General features: G+C 40.0%; 1 protein-coding gene across 7 annotated transcripts in view; it reads left to right on the forward strand.

Annotated features, from left to right (window-relative positions):
- LOC129638714 (integrator complex subunit 6-like) overlaps positions 1-19,010 on the forward strand; it is a 56,987-nt gene extending 37,977 nt beyond the window's left edge. For 3 of the 7 annotated variants that reach the window (XM_055563336.1, XM_055563335.1, XM_055563339.1), the window contains 9 exons: positions 6,407-6,501; positions 7,514-7,624; positions 9,824-10,042; positions 11,277-11,400; positions 12,449-12,591; positions 14,212-14,446; positions 16,044-16,418; positions 17,264-17,357; positions 18,054-19,010. In XM_055563336.1, the coding sequence (XP_055419311.1) occupies positions 6,407-6,501; positions 7,514-7,624; positions 9,824-10,042; positions 11,277-11,400; positions 12,449-12,591; positions 14,212-14,446; positions 16,044-16,418; positions 17,264-17,357; positions 18,054-18,156 (1,499 nt within the window). In that variant the 3' untranslated portion in view covers positions 18,157-19,010. Of the gene's footprint in view, positions 1-6,406; positions 6,502-7,513; positions 7,625-9,823; positions 10,043-11,276; positions 11,401-12,448; positions 12,592-14,211; positions 14,447-16,043; positions 16,419-17,263; positions 17,358-18,053 lie in introns of those variants that run through there. The other 4 variants (XM_055563338.1, XM_055563337.1, XM_055563340.1 and 1 more) reach the window with 4 other exon arrangements.
- Positions 19,011-19,222: the final 212 nt, after the last annotated feature.

The raw sequence follows: 19,222 nt of genomic DNA on the forward strand, positions 1-19,222 counted from the left end.
GGTTTATTTACCCTGTCTTATTAAATATACCTTTATGACCTCTGGTTTTCACATCTATAAAATGAAGGATCAAACTAGCTAATCTTCACTTAAACTGTTAAGAATATTATTTTTCTGTTTTTTAAGTACACTTTTTATTTTGAGATAATTGTGGATTCACATGCAATTGTAAGAAATGATAAAAAAGAGACAACACCAAAAGTGCAGACAACAGAAGCGAAAATAAACACATGGGACTACATCAAACTTAAAGACTTTTGTGGATCAAAGGATACAGTAGAGAACAAAAGGAAACCTATAAAATGGGGAAAAAAATGCAAATCTTCTATCTGATCATTTGGGGGAGGGCTCTATCCAACCCTGCCTGCTGCTGCTGTTGCTGCTGCTAAGTCACTTCAGTCGTGTCCGACTCTGTGCGACCCCATAGATGGCAGCCCACCAGGCTCCCCCGTCCCTGGGATTCTCCAGGCAAGAGCACTGGAGTGGGTTGCCATTTCCTTCTCCAATACATGAAAGTGAAAGTGAAAGTGAATTCGCTCAGTCGTGTCCGATTCTTAGCGACCTCATGGACTGCAGCCCACCAGGCTCCTCTGTCCATGGGATTTGCCAGGCAAGAGTACTGGAGTGGGGTGCTATTGCCTTCTCCCCAACCCTGCCTAGACCATCATTATCCCTTTGCAAACATTCCAAACCAGAAACCCCAGAGGCATCTTTGATTTCTTCCCCTTCCCTGATCCCACACATCCATTTGAGGTTCACCTCATTCTTGACTCAATTCATATTCTTCTCTTTGGCTTCAAATATTCATTTCTAGGCTTTTCTATAACCTGTGTCTTCCAAGGAGCATAGGGTTTTTTACACCCTTTGAGGCTGAGGTCCTTGTGCCCTTGAATCCCTAACTTGGGTTTCATGTTGAGGTTCTGCAATAGTTTCCAGCCATACTTCTGCCATTACTTCGCTTTCTGGGTTGTGTGGTTTCCATAGAGATTTGGAGTCTGAACTGTAGGGTATAGCTGCCCTGATAATGAATCCTGGCTCTGCTGTTTGTTTGTTAGCTTCATGACCCTAGATAAGATACTTCACCTCTTTGTGCCTCAACTATTTCATCTATAAAGTAGGGATAATAATAGTACCTACCTGAAAGGGATTTCATTGGTGTTAAATGAATTGTGTTAGTTGCTCAGTCATGTCTGACTCTCTGCGATCCCATGGACTATAGCCCGCCAAGGCTCCTCTGTCCATGGAATTCTCTAGGCAAGAACACTGGAGTGCGTAGCCATTCCCTTCTCCAGGGGACCTTCCTGACCCAGGGATTGAATTCATGTGTCCCACATTGCAGGCAGATTCTTTACTGTCTGAGCCGCCAGGGAAGCCCTTAATACAGTTAAATTGCATTGAACTCACCTGGCAAAAAGTAAGTGTTCAATAATGCTTTCAGTCATTATTGTCTGATTAATAATACTGTTCTCATTATTAATATCTATGTTATCTTAGTAGCTCTTGAAGTCCCTGATATTCCATATAATATAATTATATATTTTAATTATATGTAAGGATATAATATAAAGATATAATATAAAGATATAGAACAGTTTTGTAGTTTTAGTAGGCAGTTCAGTTCAGTCGTGCAGTCATGTCCGACTCTTTGCAACCCCATGAACCGCAGCACACCAGGCCTCCCTGTCCATCACCAACTCCCAGAGTTTACTCAAATTCATGTCCATTGAGTCGGTGATGCCATTTAACCATCTCATCCTCTGCCGTCCCCTTCTCCTCCTGCCCTCAATCTTTCCCAGCATCAGGGTCTTTTCCAATGAGTCAGCTGTTCACATGAGGTGGCCAAAGTATTGGAGTTTCAGCTTTAGCATCAGTCCTTCCAAAGAACACCCAGGACTGATCTTCAGAATGGACTGGTTGGATCTCCTCGCAGTCCAAGGGACTCTCAAGAGCCTTCTCCAACACTACAGTTCAAAAGCATCAATTCTTTGGTGCTCAGCTTTCTTTATAGTTCAACTCTCACATCCATACATGACTACTGGAAAAACCATAGCCTTGATGAGACGGACCTTTGTTGGCAAATTAATGTCTCTACTTTTTAATATGCTGTCTGCTGCTGCTGCTGTTAAGTCACTTCAGTCGTGTCTGACTCTGTGCGATCCCATAGATGGCAGCCTACCAGGCTCCCCCATCCCTGGGATTCTCCAGGCAAGAACACTGGAGTGGGTTGCCATTTCCTTCTCCAATGCAGGAAAGTGAAAAGTGAAAGTGAAGTCATGCAGTCATGTCCGACTCTTTGCGACCCCATGGACTGCAGCCTACCAGGCTCCTCCATCCATGGGATTTTCCAGGCAAGAGTATGGAGTGGGGTGCCATCGCCTTCTCTGATTATGCTGTCTAGGTTGGTCATAACTTTTCTTCCAAGGAGTACGCGTCTTTTAATTTCATGGCTGCAGTCACCATCTGCAGTGATTTTGGAGCCCCAAAAAATAAAGTCAACCACTGTTTCCACTGTTTCCCCACCTATTTGCCATGAAGTGATGGGACCGGGTGCCATGATCTTAGTTTTCTGAATGTTGAACTTTAAGCCAACTTTTTCACTCTCCATTTTCACTTTCATCAAGAGGCTTTTTAGTTCCTCTTCACTTTCTGCCATAAGGGTGGTGTCATCTGCATATCTGAGGTGATTGATATTTCTCCCGGCAGTCTTGATTCCAGCTTGTGCTTCTTCCAGCCCAGCATTTCTCATGATGTACTCTGCATAGAAGTTAAATAAGCAGGGTGACAATATACAGCCTTGACGTACTCCTTTTCCTATTTGGAACCAGCCTGTTGTTCCATGTCCAGTTCTGACTGTTGCTTCCTGACCTGCATACAGATTTCTCAAGAGGCAGGTCAGGTGGTCTGGTATTCCCATCTCTTTCAGAATTTCCCACAGTTTATTGTGATCCACACAGTCAAAGGCTTTGGCATAGTCAATAAAGCAGAAATAGATGTTTTTCTGGACTCTCTTGCTTTTTCCATGATCCAGTGGATGTTGGCAATTTGATCTGTGGTTCCTCTGCCTTCTCTAAAACCAGCTTGAACATCTGGAAGTTCATGGTTCAAGTATTGCTGAAGTCTGGCTTGGAGAATTTTGAGCATTACTTTACTAGCGTGTGAGATGAGTGCAATTGTGCAGTAGTTTGAGCATTTTTTGGCATTTCCTTTCTTTGGGATTAAAATGAAAACTGACCTTTTCCAGTCCTGTGGCCACTGCTGAGTTTTCCAAATTTGCTGACATATTGAGTACAGCACTTTCTTTTAGGATTTGAAATAGCTCAACTGGGATTCCATCACCAGGGCATTTAGTAAAAAGTCGTGAATTTAAGTCATGTACACTTTAATGTCTGGAACATCCCTGTGGTTCTGCAGAGTACAATAACTGTCCATAAAAGTAACCCCTGTTTCCTGTTTATTAATTAAAGATTTTTATCAAAAGTATTTAAGAAAAGTTTAATTATTTAAGCACCAAAATTTACCTGGGTGAGGCTTAATTGGATCAATGAGCTACCATAAGAATCATGTCACTAGGGTGGTAACCGGATTATTACAGATGGAAAGATTCTCTCCCAATTGGGAAATGGGGAATTTTTTTTTTCTCTTGAGGGTCATTAACCAAAGCATTTGTAGCAACTTGTCTTTTTGTCCTCTTCTTAAATATGCCACATTCAGTCACTTTTTTTGAAAAAATTAAGAACTGGGGACTTGTGTAAAGAATAAAGTTCATCTCCATCTTAAGACCAGTTATTATTAGGAAGAGGAAAAGAGAATAATTGGAAAAGGATAATTTGATATTTATTTATCACTATATATCCAGTGCTTTTCAGTTTATGCTATTTATAAATTTTGGATATTGTTTTCACATCCATAATCTAGTTACTCAGAACAATCCTATGGGGTAAGGCGATGATCATTAAACTCATTTTATGGATGAATGGAGGCATAAAATGGTGAAGTGATTTCCTGAAGCTCACTGAGCTAAGTATATAGCATGTGTCTGAGCTTGGACTCAAACCCCACCTTTTTGAAGCAGGAAATGGGGAGAAAGGAACTGGAAGAGATAATATCTGTAGTTTTTGAGGTGCTGACAGTGTCGCTTTACTCTTGTTCCACACTCTCACCTCCTCATCTTTCGAATGTGGATGAGCTAATTGTTCATGGTATCTTTACCACTCTGCAGATTCCAAGTGAATGGAAATCTAATACCATGGAAGTCATTTTCTGAGCAGCAAAGATAGTGACTAAAGCAGTGTAAGCTTCCCTGGTGGCTCAGATGGTAAAGCGTCTGCCTGCAATGCGGGAGAACTGGGTTCGATCCCTGGGTTGGGAAGAAGATCCTCTGGAGAAGGAAATGGCAACCCACTCCAGTACTGTTGCCTGGAAAATTCCATGGATGGAGGAGCCTGGTGGGCTGCAGTCCATGGGGTCACAAAGGCAGTGTCACCCTAACTGCTCTCTACCCTTGACCTAGTCGGTGGAAGATTTTCTTCCTCTCACCCCCATTAAAAAATAAATCCAACAAGAAATAACTAGACTAAATTAGCTCCTGGGTAGAATCATTGCAATTGGCATTGTTAGAAATATTAAGACTATTATTGACTCTCATTATCTAATCTATTTATACTAAATGTCTCTTCAGTCTGGTGGTATTTAAATTTGTCAGTTTCCAAAATCTGCCTAATTCCCCACAGACTTCACACAAAGACACGTATAACAGGATATTTCCACGGTCTATCATTCCTTTCTGTCAAGATATGAATGGTCTTTAAGGACCTGCATGCTGCAATGAGCCAGAAATCTCTTCAGATCTTTTTCCCTTTGTTCTTTCTACCCTGTACCAAAAGAAGAAAAGACCTACGTTTTATGGCTTTGTAAATTCATTTAAATTAGCTTCAGCAGGAGTGAATAATTTACTATAGCAGTAAAAGGAAGAAAATATGTAGTTGCCTTTCTTAACCAGAGTAATTCATAATTTCAAAGAATACCCCTATTTGTAGAGAAATTATGCATACAGCATAGAAATGGTTTTGTTCCTAGAAGTAAAGCATTTGTTTTTTGGATAAAAGCCAATTAAACCTGAAGAAACAATGTAGAGAATGAGTTTATAATATCTTTGCTATTTATAAAAAGTGTAGCAGATTCATGTTTGTTGATGTCTGGGGATATCAACTTTGAATTATATTAAAAATTTCTTACCCTTGGAAGGAAATAATGAGACATTTTGGGAATTTTTCATGTAGTGTACATAATGCATTTAAATTATAAATTATTAAATTTGAGTGTGAAAATATAGGGAATATCTGCTTATTTAAAGAATATCTTTAGTTCTATTAATAATGCACATGATATTCAAGAACCATATTTATTGAGGTATAATTGACATTCTGTTAGCTTCAGGTGTGCAATATTGATGCAATAGTTGTATATATTTGTGCAATAATGATGCGATATTTGTATATATTGCAAAATGATCATCACAATAAATCTAGTTAATATCTGTCACTGTACATAGTTCCAATTTTTTTCTTGTGATGAAAAAATTAAGATTTACTCTCTTAGTAACTTTCAAATATGCAATTCAGTGTAGTTAACTATAATCATGCTGTGCATTACATCCCCATGACTTATTTCTCTTATAACTGGAAGTCTGTGTTTAAACCCCTTCAAGCATTTCAACCCCTCCACCCCTCACCTCAGGCAACCACCAATCTGTTCTCTCTGTCTATGAGTTTGTTTTGTTGTTGTTTTAACATTCTCTATTTTAAAAAAATAAAGAAATATTCTAGCAACCAGTGACCATAGATTCATCCTTAGGTGAAAATTACTACACTAGAATTACCAATACATAAGAGGCCGGAAGGGCTTCCCTGGTGGCTCAGTGATAAAGAATCTGCCTGCCAGTGCATGAGACGCAGGTTTGATCCCCGGGTTGGAAAGATCCCCTGCAGGAGGGCATGGCAACCCACTCCAGTATTTTTGCCTGGGAAACCCCTGAACAGAGGAGCATGGAGGGCTACAGTCCATGGGGTTACAAAAGAATCAGACACGACTTGGCAACTAAACAACAAGAGGTCAGAGAAATATTTCACATAGATCAGAGCCAGTGTTTTAATATTATGCTATGTGGCTTCACAGATGAAAGATAAATATGTAACCTGAGAATTTATATCATTTTCTAGAAAACTACTATATTTAATTTTGGTACACAATACCCCCCCAAATCAAATAAACGCGAATGAAATAGTCATCTAATGTAGTTGAAACTAGAAATTTCTAGGGAATGGTATAATAGATGTGTGTTGCTTGATTTAGATCTTGGAATTTAGAACTGGAATAATGTAATATTTTCTTGGATTTTCTCTTGCAGATGACTTGTTTAAAGTTCACAAGCTTAAGCCAAATCTGAAGTGGCGACAGGCTTTTGACAGCTACTTAAAAACTCTGCCTCCATACTACTTATTAGTATGTATTTCTGTGTATATATATATATATGTATTAACTCTATCCATGATGATTCCTGTCACAAAAAAATGTCAATGAATCAAAAACTTCACCCCTGAAATAAGATTTTCTTTAATTTATAAATTTGAGTCGCCATTGTCTTTTCAAATTATGCCTAAGAGCCTGGAGATGTCAGGGCGGCACAAAAGAGAACTGCTTATTTTATTTCCTTTAACTGCCATGGTTATTGTTATAAAACACATCTATATTTCTCTTATAAAAATTAACTTTATGATATTATAATTTTGGAATTTAAGAAAAATAAATTGGATTCATGTATTATATTAGCCTCCCTTTTTAACTCTAGAAATTCGAAGTATGGGGTTTTCCTCTGGAAAAAAAAAAACAAAACCTGACGACATTATATTTACTTATTGCTTGTTAAACGTGTCCTAGACACAGCATGAAACAGAGGCACTGATTGAGGGGAATCCCAAAAAAGTAAAAAGTGACTTGGTGTCATTTGGATTTTTATAATTTGAGAAAAAGATTCATAATGATTTTGAACTGGTCATATAATCTAAATCGAGATTATCAAAATCGTTTCAGAGGTAGATGTGGTCAACTGTAAGCCAAGTTTCTAGAGGTGAAAAGGCAGAATCTCAAGTGGTACATTTGTGTCACTGGGAGGAGAAATTGGGGTGTGTTAGTATTTACCATGGCAGGAACGGGGTGCACAATTAAATGTAATGTGAAATGATTTTATGACTTGGAAATTAAGACTGAAAGCAATTTGCCTGTTTGAATTTGCTGTTACTTGCTCTTCTTATCCCACTCTCTTCTGATTTTTTTGCTCTCTGCTCCTTACCTCTCTGCTATTTTCATTGCCACTTTTTAATGTTCCATGTTTGGTTTTATGTGCAGCACCTTGACTTCTAAGAAATGAATCATGTCCCTTTGCCCCTTATAACTGAACTTTGAGTATTTTAAGATTTATTCTATTCTTACTGTTGTGTATTTTGTTTCCTTATAGCCATTAAAGAAAGCACTAAGGATGATGGGAGCTCCAAATCTGATATCAGATAATTTAGATTGTGGACTTAGTTACAGTGTTATCTCTTACCTTAAAAAACTCAGCCAACAGGTAGTATTGGTAAAAACAAACAAACAAAAATCCTTTGCCCTCAGAAGTGCATTTCCTTATTCTTTAGTGTAATTGTAATTTTCAAATTAAATGTGTATATATTTCTACACTTTATGAATTAGTAGTAATGTGATTCTCTATGGCTTCTGGCTTCACCATTAAACTGCAGTTAAGGGTCTGTCAGTATCATTGGATGCTGTGCCATTTCTCCTTTTGCTTGCCAGTTTGTTTTACCCCAAGCTGGTTGATACTTTGTGGCCTAAGAGGGGCAGAGGCTTAATAGATTTATCTCATGGGTCACATTTTGTCTATCCTCAACCTAGTTTCTCCTCAAATCACATTGGGCTAGAGCATCCCCCGTTTTAGGTCAGCACACTGAGGCATGGTGTGATTAAATGACTTGCCTGAACTTCGTTTTTAGGCAATAAATATCAGCATGCTTTTTCTTGGAGAGGGGGAGATGAGACCAGTGTACCTCACACTGGAGGGTGGCAGGCCCTCCCTCTGTTCCTTTACACCCCCACCTCATTTACCATTATTCACCTTGTCCCTTGCCTGCCCCTCTCTATTAGTACCTCATCCTCCACTCACCCCTACTTATCATACTTCTCACCTCTACTTAGCCCATTCTTGCAAGGTGAAAATGCTTGAGAACTGCTGAGTTAGAGCTTTACTGCCATACAAATGTGTTATGTTATATGACAAATTAATGCAGCAGCTTAACTTTGTTCTTATGCACAAATGTATTCCCAGGTAGGGACTAGTAGTAGCATTTGCAGTGACAATAATACTTCAAGTTGGATATGTTTCAAAGCTGGGCCTTTAGAAAACAGAGAGTAGTAAGTAAATAAGTGTCAGATTTCTGACACCAGAGAACATAGATGACTCTGCAGTTTGGGATGCTGACACACCTTGCTAGGAACTGGCAAAAACTTAAGTATAGTCTGGAGTTTACCAGCTCCTACCAGTCCAGTGTGCTTATACATGCAAAAGAGAGTAAAGCAAACCCAGATTTCTGATCTACCAAGCATCCCCTTAACTCCGTTCCTCTCTGCTAATAGATTTTTGGTGGTGGTGTTAATGTTTTGTTTTGGTTATTTATTGATTGATCTCTTGATTTATATTTTTTTATTTGATGTTTGCCTTAGGCCTTTAAGGCTGGGTCAGCAAGGTATGGCCAGAAGGAAGAATATTGAACAGACTTGAAACTCATGCAAGTTCTGGGACCTTCTGGGACACATTGCTTGTATAGTTTTACAAATGGGCTTTTAGGACCCTTTGTGGAAACAGACTCTTCATTTGCTCTTACCCCCTATTTCATGACTAAATTTTTAAACAGATAATAAATATACCTCATTCTAATAATTAAAGAAAATTAATGAATATCTCTGACCAAACCACAAGAAATTCAGAATTAATTTGGCCTTATAAGACATGGGTGGAATTCTACCTTTTAGAAAAAAAAAAGATCATTACTAATTTATACTAGCTCTAATTACTAATTTACTTACTAATTTAATAATTCTCTGTCACCAGTGTTCTTTGAACCATCTCAGATGTATGTAAATCAGAAAATATGCCCAATACACTGCTATAATACACTCTCAAGCAATATTTATCAATAATGATATAATAGTATCTATTAAGAGAATTTTTTGTTGTGAATTATAAACTTGAGTACTATTATAAATTATTTACTTGGTAACATTTGTTAAATTAAGTATCACATTTTTGTGAGTGGTCTGATAATAGAAATAAACACTGTAAGTTTTTTCAGATACAGTGCCAATCTATGTAATCTGAATTTCAGCACTACTGCAATTTTTAAATGCAGACTTTTACCTTTTATAACTGGGTTCGAAATGAGTATGTTGACTTAGACTAGATTTTACAGTAACAAAATGTGATTTTAAATATCTATGAATATAATTCTTACCCACTGTTTTCATTCTTTCCATGATTCAGTCATAATTTTGACACTAGAGAAGAGGAAAAAAAATGTATTATTGGTCTTTCTAGCCCCCTCTGTTCTTTGTGGTAGTACAGAGAAGCACAGGAAAATGTTTAATTATCTGTTTTTCTGTGATTTGTAATTTAAATTTGTTCAGTGGGGTTCTTAAAGTATCATCTTTCTTAAGTAGTAAAAACAACAGTGATAATATAGCTCTTTTTATAACATACTATATACTTTCATTTTAGACCAAACTAGAGTCAGAACGAATACTAGCATCCGTGGGGAAGAAACCTCCCCAGGAAATTGGAATCAAAGTGAAAAATCATTCTGGAGGTGGTGTTTCCTTGACTCACAATAAAAACTTTAGAAAACTATTGAAAGAAATCATTGGGGATACTGCACCAAGACTGACAGAATTGAACACCAAAGAATTTGCCGGCTTCCAAGTAGGGCTCTTAAACAAGGTAAATTGTGACATAAATAGCTTGTTGGGGGTGGTGAGGGGAAAATAATGTCTGTGAAAGACAAAGGGGAGAAGGAATGGGAACAAACAAGGAGAGCTTTCAGATCCCTTGCAGAACATTTGGTCCTATCCAAAATATCCATAAGACATGTGAAAGTGAAAGTGAAGTCGCTCAGTCGTGTCCGACTCTTTGAGACCCCATGGACTGTATCCTATCAGGCTCCTCCATCCATGGGATTTTCCAGGCAAGAGTGCTGGAGTGTATTGCCATTTCCTTCTCCAGGGGATCTTCCCGACCCAGGAATCGAACCTGGGTCCCCTGCATTGCAGGCAGACGCTTTACCGTCTGAGCCACCAGGGAGGCCCAAATGGAACATCAGAAGGGGGCACCTGGATGACATGTAGTCCACATGAAAAGGCCCTTGAAATCTGGTCCAATCATATTTGGTTCATGCCAAATGGACAGAACCAAGTATCAAGGACCTTTTGGTATGTACTACATGTCTTATGAACATTTTGGACAGCACCAAGTATGACCAAATATCAAGGATCCTTGGGGAGGACCAACTGTCTGCTAAACTTCAGATCACACTGCTGAACTAACATTTGTGAGAGAATGGGGAAAGGAAGGAGGAATGGGTATGAAGAGCTTCAGGCATCAGTATAGCTTGTAGAAAGTTTTGGCCAGCCCAACAGGGAACCCTGGCACCACAAAATCCCATAGAGGAGGTCCATATTGGCAGAACTGGCCAGGCCTGAACATCCCCCGTCATTCTCAGTCACTGGCTGGGGGCAGTCTGGAAAGAGCACAGCCTCTGTCCCAGTGCTGCCCCAGATCCTGAAGGTACTGTGGCTGGAGGTGCTCAGATCACTGTACCCCTTGTGGATCAGCCATTGCTTCCTGGACAGACATCCCATCAGCTCCTCTTCATGGCTGCCAGGGGAGGGCGTCTAGATTATGAATACTGGGCCTGCAAAGCTGCCACAGGCACAGATCTCAGGATCTGATGTTTTAAATGGTATACTTGAAAAAGGATATACACAGTGGCTTTGAAGCTACGTGGATGTAGTAGAATTCAGAACATGGCCAGCAAAGGCAAATTTTCCACTGCAAAATTGTACTGAAGTCAGTTGTAATGAATATCCCTCTCTTTGCTAAGATTGTAAGAGGATTATGAATTACATTTCTATATTAAAAGCCTCAGGAGTAACTGAAATTGTTTCATTTCAAATAGGATTTGAAACCTCAGACATATAGAAATGCTTATGATATTCCACGTAGAGATCTTTTAGACCAGTTAACCAGAATGCGATCCAATCTGCTGAAAACACACAAGTTTATTGTCGGACAAGATGAAGGTAAGTGAACAAAGAAGTAGTTTTTGTTGATAAAATGTCAAGTCTGACTAACATGAAGGTGTTTATTGCATAAAGCATACATTATTTTGTAATACTTTAATATTTATAATACCTATGTTCTCTAAATCCCTTCATCTACTAGCACAAGTTTATTGTTCTTGGGTTTAAAGGGAAGTGGGCATTAATTGGCATGTATATTACACTACACATGCTTTAGCTCTTGTAAGTCTCATAACAACCCCGTGAGACAGATACTGTTTTTATGCCCATTTTTATGGACATTGGAACTCAGAATGAGCATTTTAATAGCTTCCCCAGTTCTAGTGAGCTGGAAAGCAGCAGAAACTAGGTCTATCAGAAATTGGAAATTGTACACCCTGACACTGTACCACCTAGCCTACTCTGATAAGTTCAATCCAGATTCCTCATTTACAGGAAAAGAATGAACCTGATACTGTCGAGCATAATTGATGATGATGTACAATTCCCCTTGATTCCATTTTGTTCATTTTAAACAGTGTCATTTGTCCATTAAAATGAACAAATCTTAGCCTGGCCAACCTCCTGAAGTTATATGTCAGTATTTTTTTTTGAGGGGGGTAGGATATTTTTTTGGGGGGGGGGCTTAGAAAGCCTGTAGATCTAATCAAGTTTTCCAAAAGGGTATGGCCCACTAACCAAGATTCTGTAGATGATAAGAGAAAGCCAGAGAGCCTAGGCTCTTCGAAACACAAAATATTGGGTTTTGAGTTGGGATGCGGTATAGGGAATGTCAGCCCATTCTCAAACCTGCAATGAAGAGTGAGGGAGTTGTTCTTGGTCTAGGGATTTGAGCTTGTAGGCCATGGTGATGTTAGACTGAGTGATGAATGGGATGAAGAGAGATGATTTTTAGATACTAGAGTGCTAGATTCAAGATTTTAGCCTATCGGTTGCTGAGATACACAATGCTAAACCAGACTATGATCATGTCCTCTCAGAAGAACCACACACACTTCAACTATAGAACATGTATAGAGCATCTGTTTGTCTTCTGGTGATTTTGCAGATTCTCTTCATAGTGTTCCAGTCGCACAAATGGGTAACTATCAAGAATATCTAAAGACATTGGCTTCTCCACTTCGAGAGATTGATCCAGATCAACCAAAAAGACTACATACTTTTGGCAATCCATTTAAACAAGATAAGAAGGTGGGATACCCAGTTCTATGTCTGCGTAAATCATGATATTCTTGGAATAACTCCTTCCTTTTTGGCAAGGTGTATATAAGTCAGAGGCCTTACTTCTGTTTGTTTAAAAGATAAAATATGTCTCCAGGGCTCTTTGTGAATGGAAAGTGGGAGCCTCCTGATGGAAGAGTATGTTGGTTAAAAAATGGTAGCTGGCATTTACTGCATACGTAGTAGGAGCTGATGTTTTAAATGATAACATTGAATGCACAAAACCATTCTGCAGATGAGTATAACTGTCTGCCCTATAATATGAAGAAATTAGAGCTCACTGTGGTCAAATGATTCACCCTGAGTGACACAGCCAGTTAGAGCCAAGATTTGAACCTCCATCTTCCCAGCTCCAGAGTCTGTATGTACTCCCAGCTCCACACACTAAATCCTTCAATATTGAGATCACCATTTATTTCCTTTGTTTACATTATTCAGATCTTTAGTGCTCTATCTAGACAGTTATTAAGTGTTCTTCTTGAAATATGAAGTACTAAGTGATGTTGCTTTATTGGCTTGTCCTACAAGAGATATAAACATGAGATGTGTGTGCACACACATGTGTGTGTATGTATGTATCTCTGTGTTTATATGTGAGAGATATCCTGACTTGATGATATAAGCATGAAGACAAATGAGAATTATATCTGCAATCATGGAAGAAACCATTGTTACAGAGGTGCAGAGCATGCAATACTGTCTTCTGTAACAAAACTGGACCAAAAGTATTCTACTTTACCTGAATCCTCAGTTAACTAGAGTTCTTAATTTTCTATGTCTTGGTTTTTGTCACTGGTAGCACTGGCGATAACTATGACATCTAACTAATAGAGCTCTGTGGAGAATTGAGTTAGTACCTGTACATCATTTAGAACATTACCTGACATGTGGTACATGCTCAGTGAATATGTTTTCCTCTTTCTGTACTGTTTTGCTATGGGGAATGCTTTGGAAAAGTCATTTATCGTGGTTTTATTCAAATAATGGGAGTGCATCTTCCTGGGTTATCCTTGGATGAAAACGGCTTTTAGTTAACCTTCTATACTGCTGTCTCTCATCTTTTATTCCCAGGGGTGAAAAGCCCCCTCCTTCATTTGTGTCCAGCACCAAGGTGAATATATATGAATCTCTGTGAGGTTGCTACTGAGGGAATGACATTTTCCATCTACCTATCTGTCACCATTTACATGCAGCATTCTGTATAGTGATTATCAATATTTCTTAAGGATGTATTTAAATCACACAAAAGGGAATGATTTCCTTACCAAGGGTTGATGCAAAATGGTTTGTAGCTTCTTCAGAAGGGTAACTGTGGGTTAATTTCCATTTTGGTTGATGAGAGTTTCTTATTCCCCAGGCTTTCAGGTTAATCATGATTGTGTTATGTTTGACCGTAAAACAAATTTCCTCCTTGTTCACTTAGACTGGATTAAAATTGAGTAGTGTTTTCTGAAAAGTCTGTGTGAGGCATGGCAAATCTTTGGCCCATGATTAAGATCTATATTGTTGACATAATGCATGATCATATATGCATGTGAAGAGTGTGTGCAGTGTTCTCTTTAATGGAATATGTTCATTGATGTTTTCTAGGGAATGATGATCGATGAAGCAGATGAGTTTGTAGCAGGGCCGCAAAAGAAAGTGAAACGTCCTGGAGAAGTCAACAGTGCTTTGTCATCTAAGAGAAGGCGGAGTATGTCCCTGCTGTTGAGGAAACCACAAACACCACCTACTGTAACTAACCATGTGGGCGGAAAGGGACCACCCTCAGCCTCGTGGTTCCCATCTTATTCAAACCTCATAAAACCCACCCTTGTGTATACAGGTATAGAGTAGTGGTTGTGATTTCCTTATGGCCCCTAGAGGACTAGGACACTAAACAATTTTCTTTTATATTCATTTCTTTTGTATTCAGTTTTTGTTTATTAAGTAAGCCATTATTTTTAATCATCCATGTGGTAGGTACAAAGCACCCTGTGAGAGGAGAGACCTTGTTTCAAGGATCTCCATCTATATGAGGGGAGGAAGATCCCTACTTATATAGTAGTTAACACAAGATGGAGAAATGTTGGAAGATGTGCCTGTTGACTTTGTCAAGTCAAGGCTGAAGAAGGTGCAACAATTTGGAGTTGCTGCAGAAGTCAGTAGGAGCAAATGGGCTCAGTATGGCTGGGTCTGCACTGGGTCAGTAAAGGCTGGTGCTGTCTGTGTGCGCATCTCCTCTCCTCAGTCCAGCCCAGCACAGTCTGGCCCAGCCTCCTCCACTCCACTGGATGGTGCCAAGTATAAGTCCCACACCCCACCATTCCTCTCCATTCCTCTGATCTATGCTGCCATCATGTCACCAAAATACTCCAATAGTTTATTTTTCTACTTTCCAACCTTCTCATCTAACTCATTTTCTGACCTGCAGCCAGAGTGATCATATCAACACAGAAATCAGATCACACCACATCCATGCTGAAAACGCCTCATTACCTTTCCTAGGCACTCAGAGTACAATCTGAGCTCCTGACTCTGGTCCACTGACTCTGCACGACCTGGGCCCACCATCCTCTCCTAACACGTGTCCTCTGCATGGGCACAGGCCGGCTCTCCCTCCTCCTCCAGCCTCTGCCCAAAGGACACCTGCTCAGAAGGGATCTGCCTGACCTCGTGATCCACTGGGGCTCCCCCTCCTGCTCTCTGTCCCCTGCCTGCTTGCTTCTCCCTGAACATGAGTTTGAACTGTAATTTTTTGTTGGATCATAGTACACTTCCTGCCTGGCCTTCCCATGAGCATGGACATTCCATTAGGGTGGGGATTGTTTCTCTATGTGCTGTTGGAGGCTGCCCCCAGCTCCTGGCACAGTGCCCAGCACAGAGGACGAAGAGTCAATGGAGGAGAGGTGTCAGACCTGAAGTAAAAAGAAATTCACTTTTCTGAGACAGAAAAGATGGATGAGGAGAATCATGTACTGGCAGAGAATTGGGGTGATGGAGGACATATAGAGCCTCCAGATCTAGTGGTCACCACCTCTGTTTCCTCAGAACTTTTAAGGAAGTGAGGACGGAGTTTGAGGGGGGGCACACGTAGTCTGGTGTCAAGCTCAGTAGAGCATGGCATTTCATAGGTAAATGACAGAAACCATGACATCATGTGAGACTTGCTGCTTTTCAGCTTGTAAAGCACAAGCTGCAGCTAAGCCCTCAGTGCCAGGGATCTGAGACTATTTACTAGTTGTTCTGTCTTGTTTCCATATATATTCTTGGTGCCATGGAGATTACCTTCCTGAGCTCAACTTGAGGGGTCTTGAGCTCCCTCTGGTACATCCTCTTGCTTTATGAAACCATTTCCTCAAAACTGAGGAGCCCCATGATATCCCTTTGGGGTTACTATAACACACCTACCCCACAGCTCAACTTCTCATTTTGGTTTCCAGGTGTTACTGTCACTCACGATGTTCATGAGGAGAAGATGGAAAATGGTCAAATCTCACCTGATGGCTTCTTGTCAAAATCTGCTTCACCAGAGCTTATGAATATGGCAGGAGATGGTATCCCACCCGACCAAGTGGATTCTCTATCTGATGATTTCGCTAGTCTCAGGGAAGACGGCCTGATTCACAAACCCGGGAGTAATGCACTTACAGGAGAAACCAAGAACTGCAGCGTCTCTGTGGATGATCAAAAAGTCGCAGTAACATCTGCTTTGGAGACTGTGCCAAGTACATTGCAGATAACTCCTGCTATGGCACAAGGAATCAATGCTGATATAAAGCACCAGCTAATGAAGGAAGTTCGAAAATTTGGACGAAGTAAGTAGTAGAAGAACATCTATCAGTAATATAATGGGGAGATCCCTTTCATTTTAAGATTCAAAATAGATTCAGGATAACTCTTAAGGTGCATTTTTGGGAAATATTGGACTTTCACATAATTGAAAATGATTCCTCTTGTTTTACCTAAACAACTCAATACACCTTTCTGGATTTCCCCCCTTACTTATTGTAATGATCTCCTTTTGCTGCTGTAACAAGTGATCACAAACTTTGTAGCTCAAAACTGAATTTTCTTCGAGTTGTGGAAGTGAGATTTGAAATTCTTTTCATTGGGCTAACATGAAGGTGTTGGCAGGCTAGCATTCCTTCTGGATGCTCAGGGGGAGTCTGTTTCCTTACCTCTTCCAGCTTCCACAGGCTGCCTGTGTTCCTTGACTCATGGCCCCTTCCTCCATCTTCAACCAGCAATGTAGCCCCTTCTTAAGCCAGCAGTGTATCTACTCTCTAACCTCTGCCCCCACCCTTACATCTTTTCTCCCTGACCAGCTCTACTGCCTCCCTTTCCTAAGGATATTTGTGATTATATTGGGCCTCCATGTATAAACCTGGATAGTCTCCCCAGCTCCAGATCCATAACTTAATCCCATATACAAAGTAGAGTCTCTTTTGCAAGATAAGGTAATATGTTGACAGTTTCTGAGAATTAGGACATGGACAACTTGAGGGGTGGGGCATCATTCAGCTGACCACATTTGATTAGTGTTTACAGGTTTCCCTAGCAGATACGTGCAGATGTCTTGATGATTGTTGAGGATGTGTAAATATTGCATTTTATTTTTCATCCACATTTTTAACAACAATAATATTTTTAATATCTTCAGAGTATGAGAGAATTTTCACTTTGCTTGAAGGAGTACAAGGACCTCTTGCAGTCAAGAAACAATTTGTTGAATTTACCATCAAGGAAGCTGCAAGGTGGGTGTGAAGAGGAACTCTTCGTTGTGTTTTTTGTTTATTTAATTATTTTTGGTTACGCGGGGTCTTCTTTCTGTGCTCAGGCTTTCTCTAGTTGCGGCGCACAGGCTTGTCATTTCAGTAGCTTCTCTTGTTGTGGAGCACGGGCCCTAGGGTGTGCAGGCTTCAGCAGTTGTGGCATCTGGGTTCAGTAGTTGCAGCTCCTGGGCTCTAGAGCACAGGCTCAGTAGTTTGGGTGTGTGGGCTTAGTTGCCCCGAGGCATGTGGAATCTTAGTTCTTGGACCAGGGATCAAACCTGTGTCCCCTGCATTGCAGAGCAGATTCCACTAGACAACCAGGGAAGTCACTTGTGTGTTTTTGGGAGCATAAGGACCCAATGTAAGACAGGCAGAGGGATTGATCCTGCCTTTCTTTTGTAAGCCCTGGCCTTCATGCATAGTTACAGCTATCTCCAGAGGCATTTAGATTGCTATTATCCGAGTCCAACTCATTCACCCTAGTCTATGAGCGCTTTCTGGACTCTTCACAGTCTGAGGCGGGCTTGGGCTCTCAGTTGGTACTCGTGGTATTAGCTAAGCCCCATCTTTACATGAAGATACATTTTCTATTTCCCATGTAGATTGTCAGTTCCACCTGGTACCCCACACAGTGCTTTAAGGACCTTTTGGTTAATAAAATTCCTCTTTCTTTTTTAGGTTCAAAAGACGAGTCTTAATTCAGTACCTTGAGAAGGTACTAGAAAAAATAGAATCCTATCACCTTCTCAACAATGTTAATCACATCAACAGCAGATCATGATGTTACTGCAGAGACCAAGAAGGAAAAAAGAACAAGTTCTCTGTGTTGTAGGACAGAGTGGGATATTGTTGAACATCCCAGGATGTTTTACTCAAGGGAACTGGCTTCCAGAGGTTAAGAAAAAGCAATGACATCTTTCATTTTCTGATTCTCTGGCAGTAAAAGCTGGCTTTGCCCTATGTTTTCTTTGAAAGTACTAACTGGTTGTTTTATTGTTACTTTTCCCAATTGAGGAAGGTGATATGATTAATCCAGCAGGTTCAGTTCAGTGAACACACACAAGGGATAAGGGTTCACTCTTGAGTTCGGTCATCCTGGGCATGTCCAGAGTGACTAGGGACCACCTGCAGGCGGAGCACTACCTGATGCTCTTACTATGTCATTTAGAAAGAAGAGGGGTTCAGAGTCCACCTGCTAATTGTGTGTGTTCTGAATGAAGTTTTCAACAATTCCTAGTTGTGCCTTTAAAACCATGCAATATTCAGGACAGTTTGGATCAAAGAGTGAGAAAGCTGCTATTTGGGTAACTTATTTCTCCATGGGAGGGGGCAGGGAGAGTCACCAAATGATCTACCTCCAACTGTCTTCTATTTTGTCTAGAGACATTACAAAGTACGCCTGAGGCCACCTCCACCCCTGACGTTTGTTCTTGCATGTGATGCCAGAAAGGCTTCAGGTGGACTTGTGCATTCTGTGCTTCAGAAGCACTAAAAAAAATAATGTAGATATTTCCTTTAATGTTTATACAAAAGTTTTTATGAAGCAGTATTGTTATGTTTGTATTTGCAGAAATTTAAGTGTACAAAGAGATTTTGACTTTTCATATATAAAATAAATCATTTTATTGATTTTTCACAAGGTCATTGATGCTTGAGAAATTTCTAGTTTTGTCTTTCTTCTAATTTGTAACTCCTTTCAGAAAAAATGCCCACTATAATTAAGATGTTAGCAGAATGATGTAAACTTCAAAATGTCACTCACCGAACTGATACTGGTGAAACTGGTGGAGTGGGGTACTCCAGAAACACCGAAAACACTGGGGAAAATGATTGGAATCAAGTTTACT

Source organism: Bubalus kerabau, chromosome X (genome assembly GCF_029407905.1).
Source record: "Bubalus kerabau isolate K-KA32 ecotype Philippines breed swamp buffalo chromosome X, PCC_UOA_SB_1v2, whole genome shotgun sequence".
Classification (NCBI taxonomy): domain Eukaryota; kingdom Metazoa; phylum Chordata; class Mammalia; order Artiodactyla; family Bovidae; genus Bubalus; species Bubalus kerabau.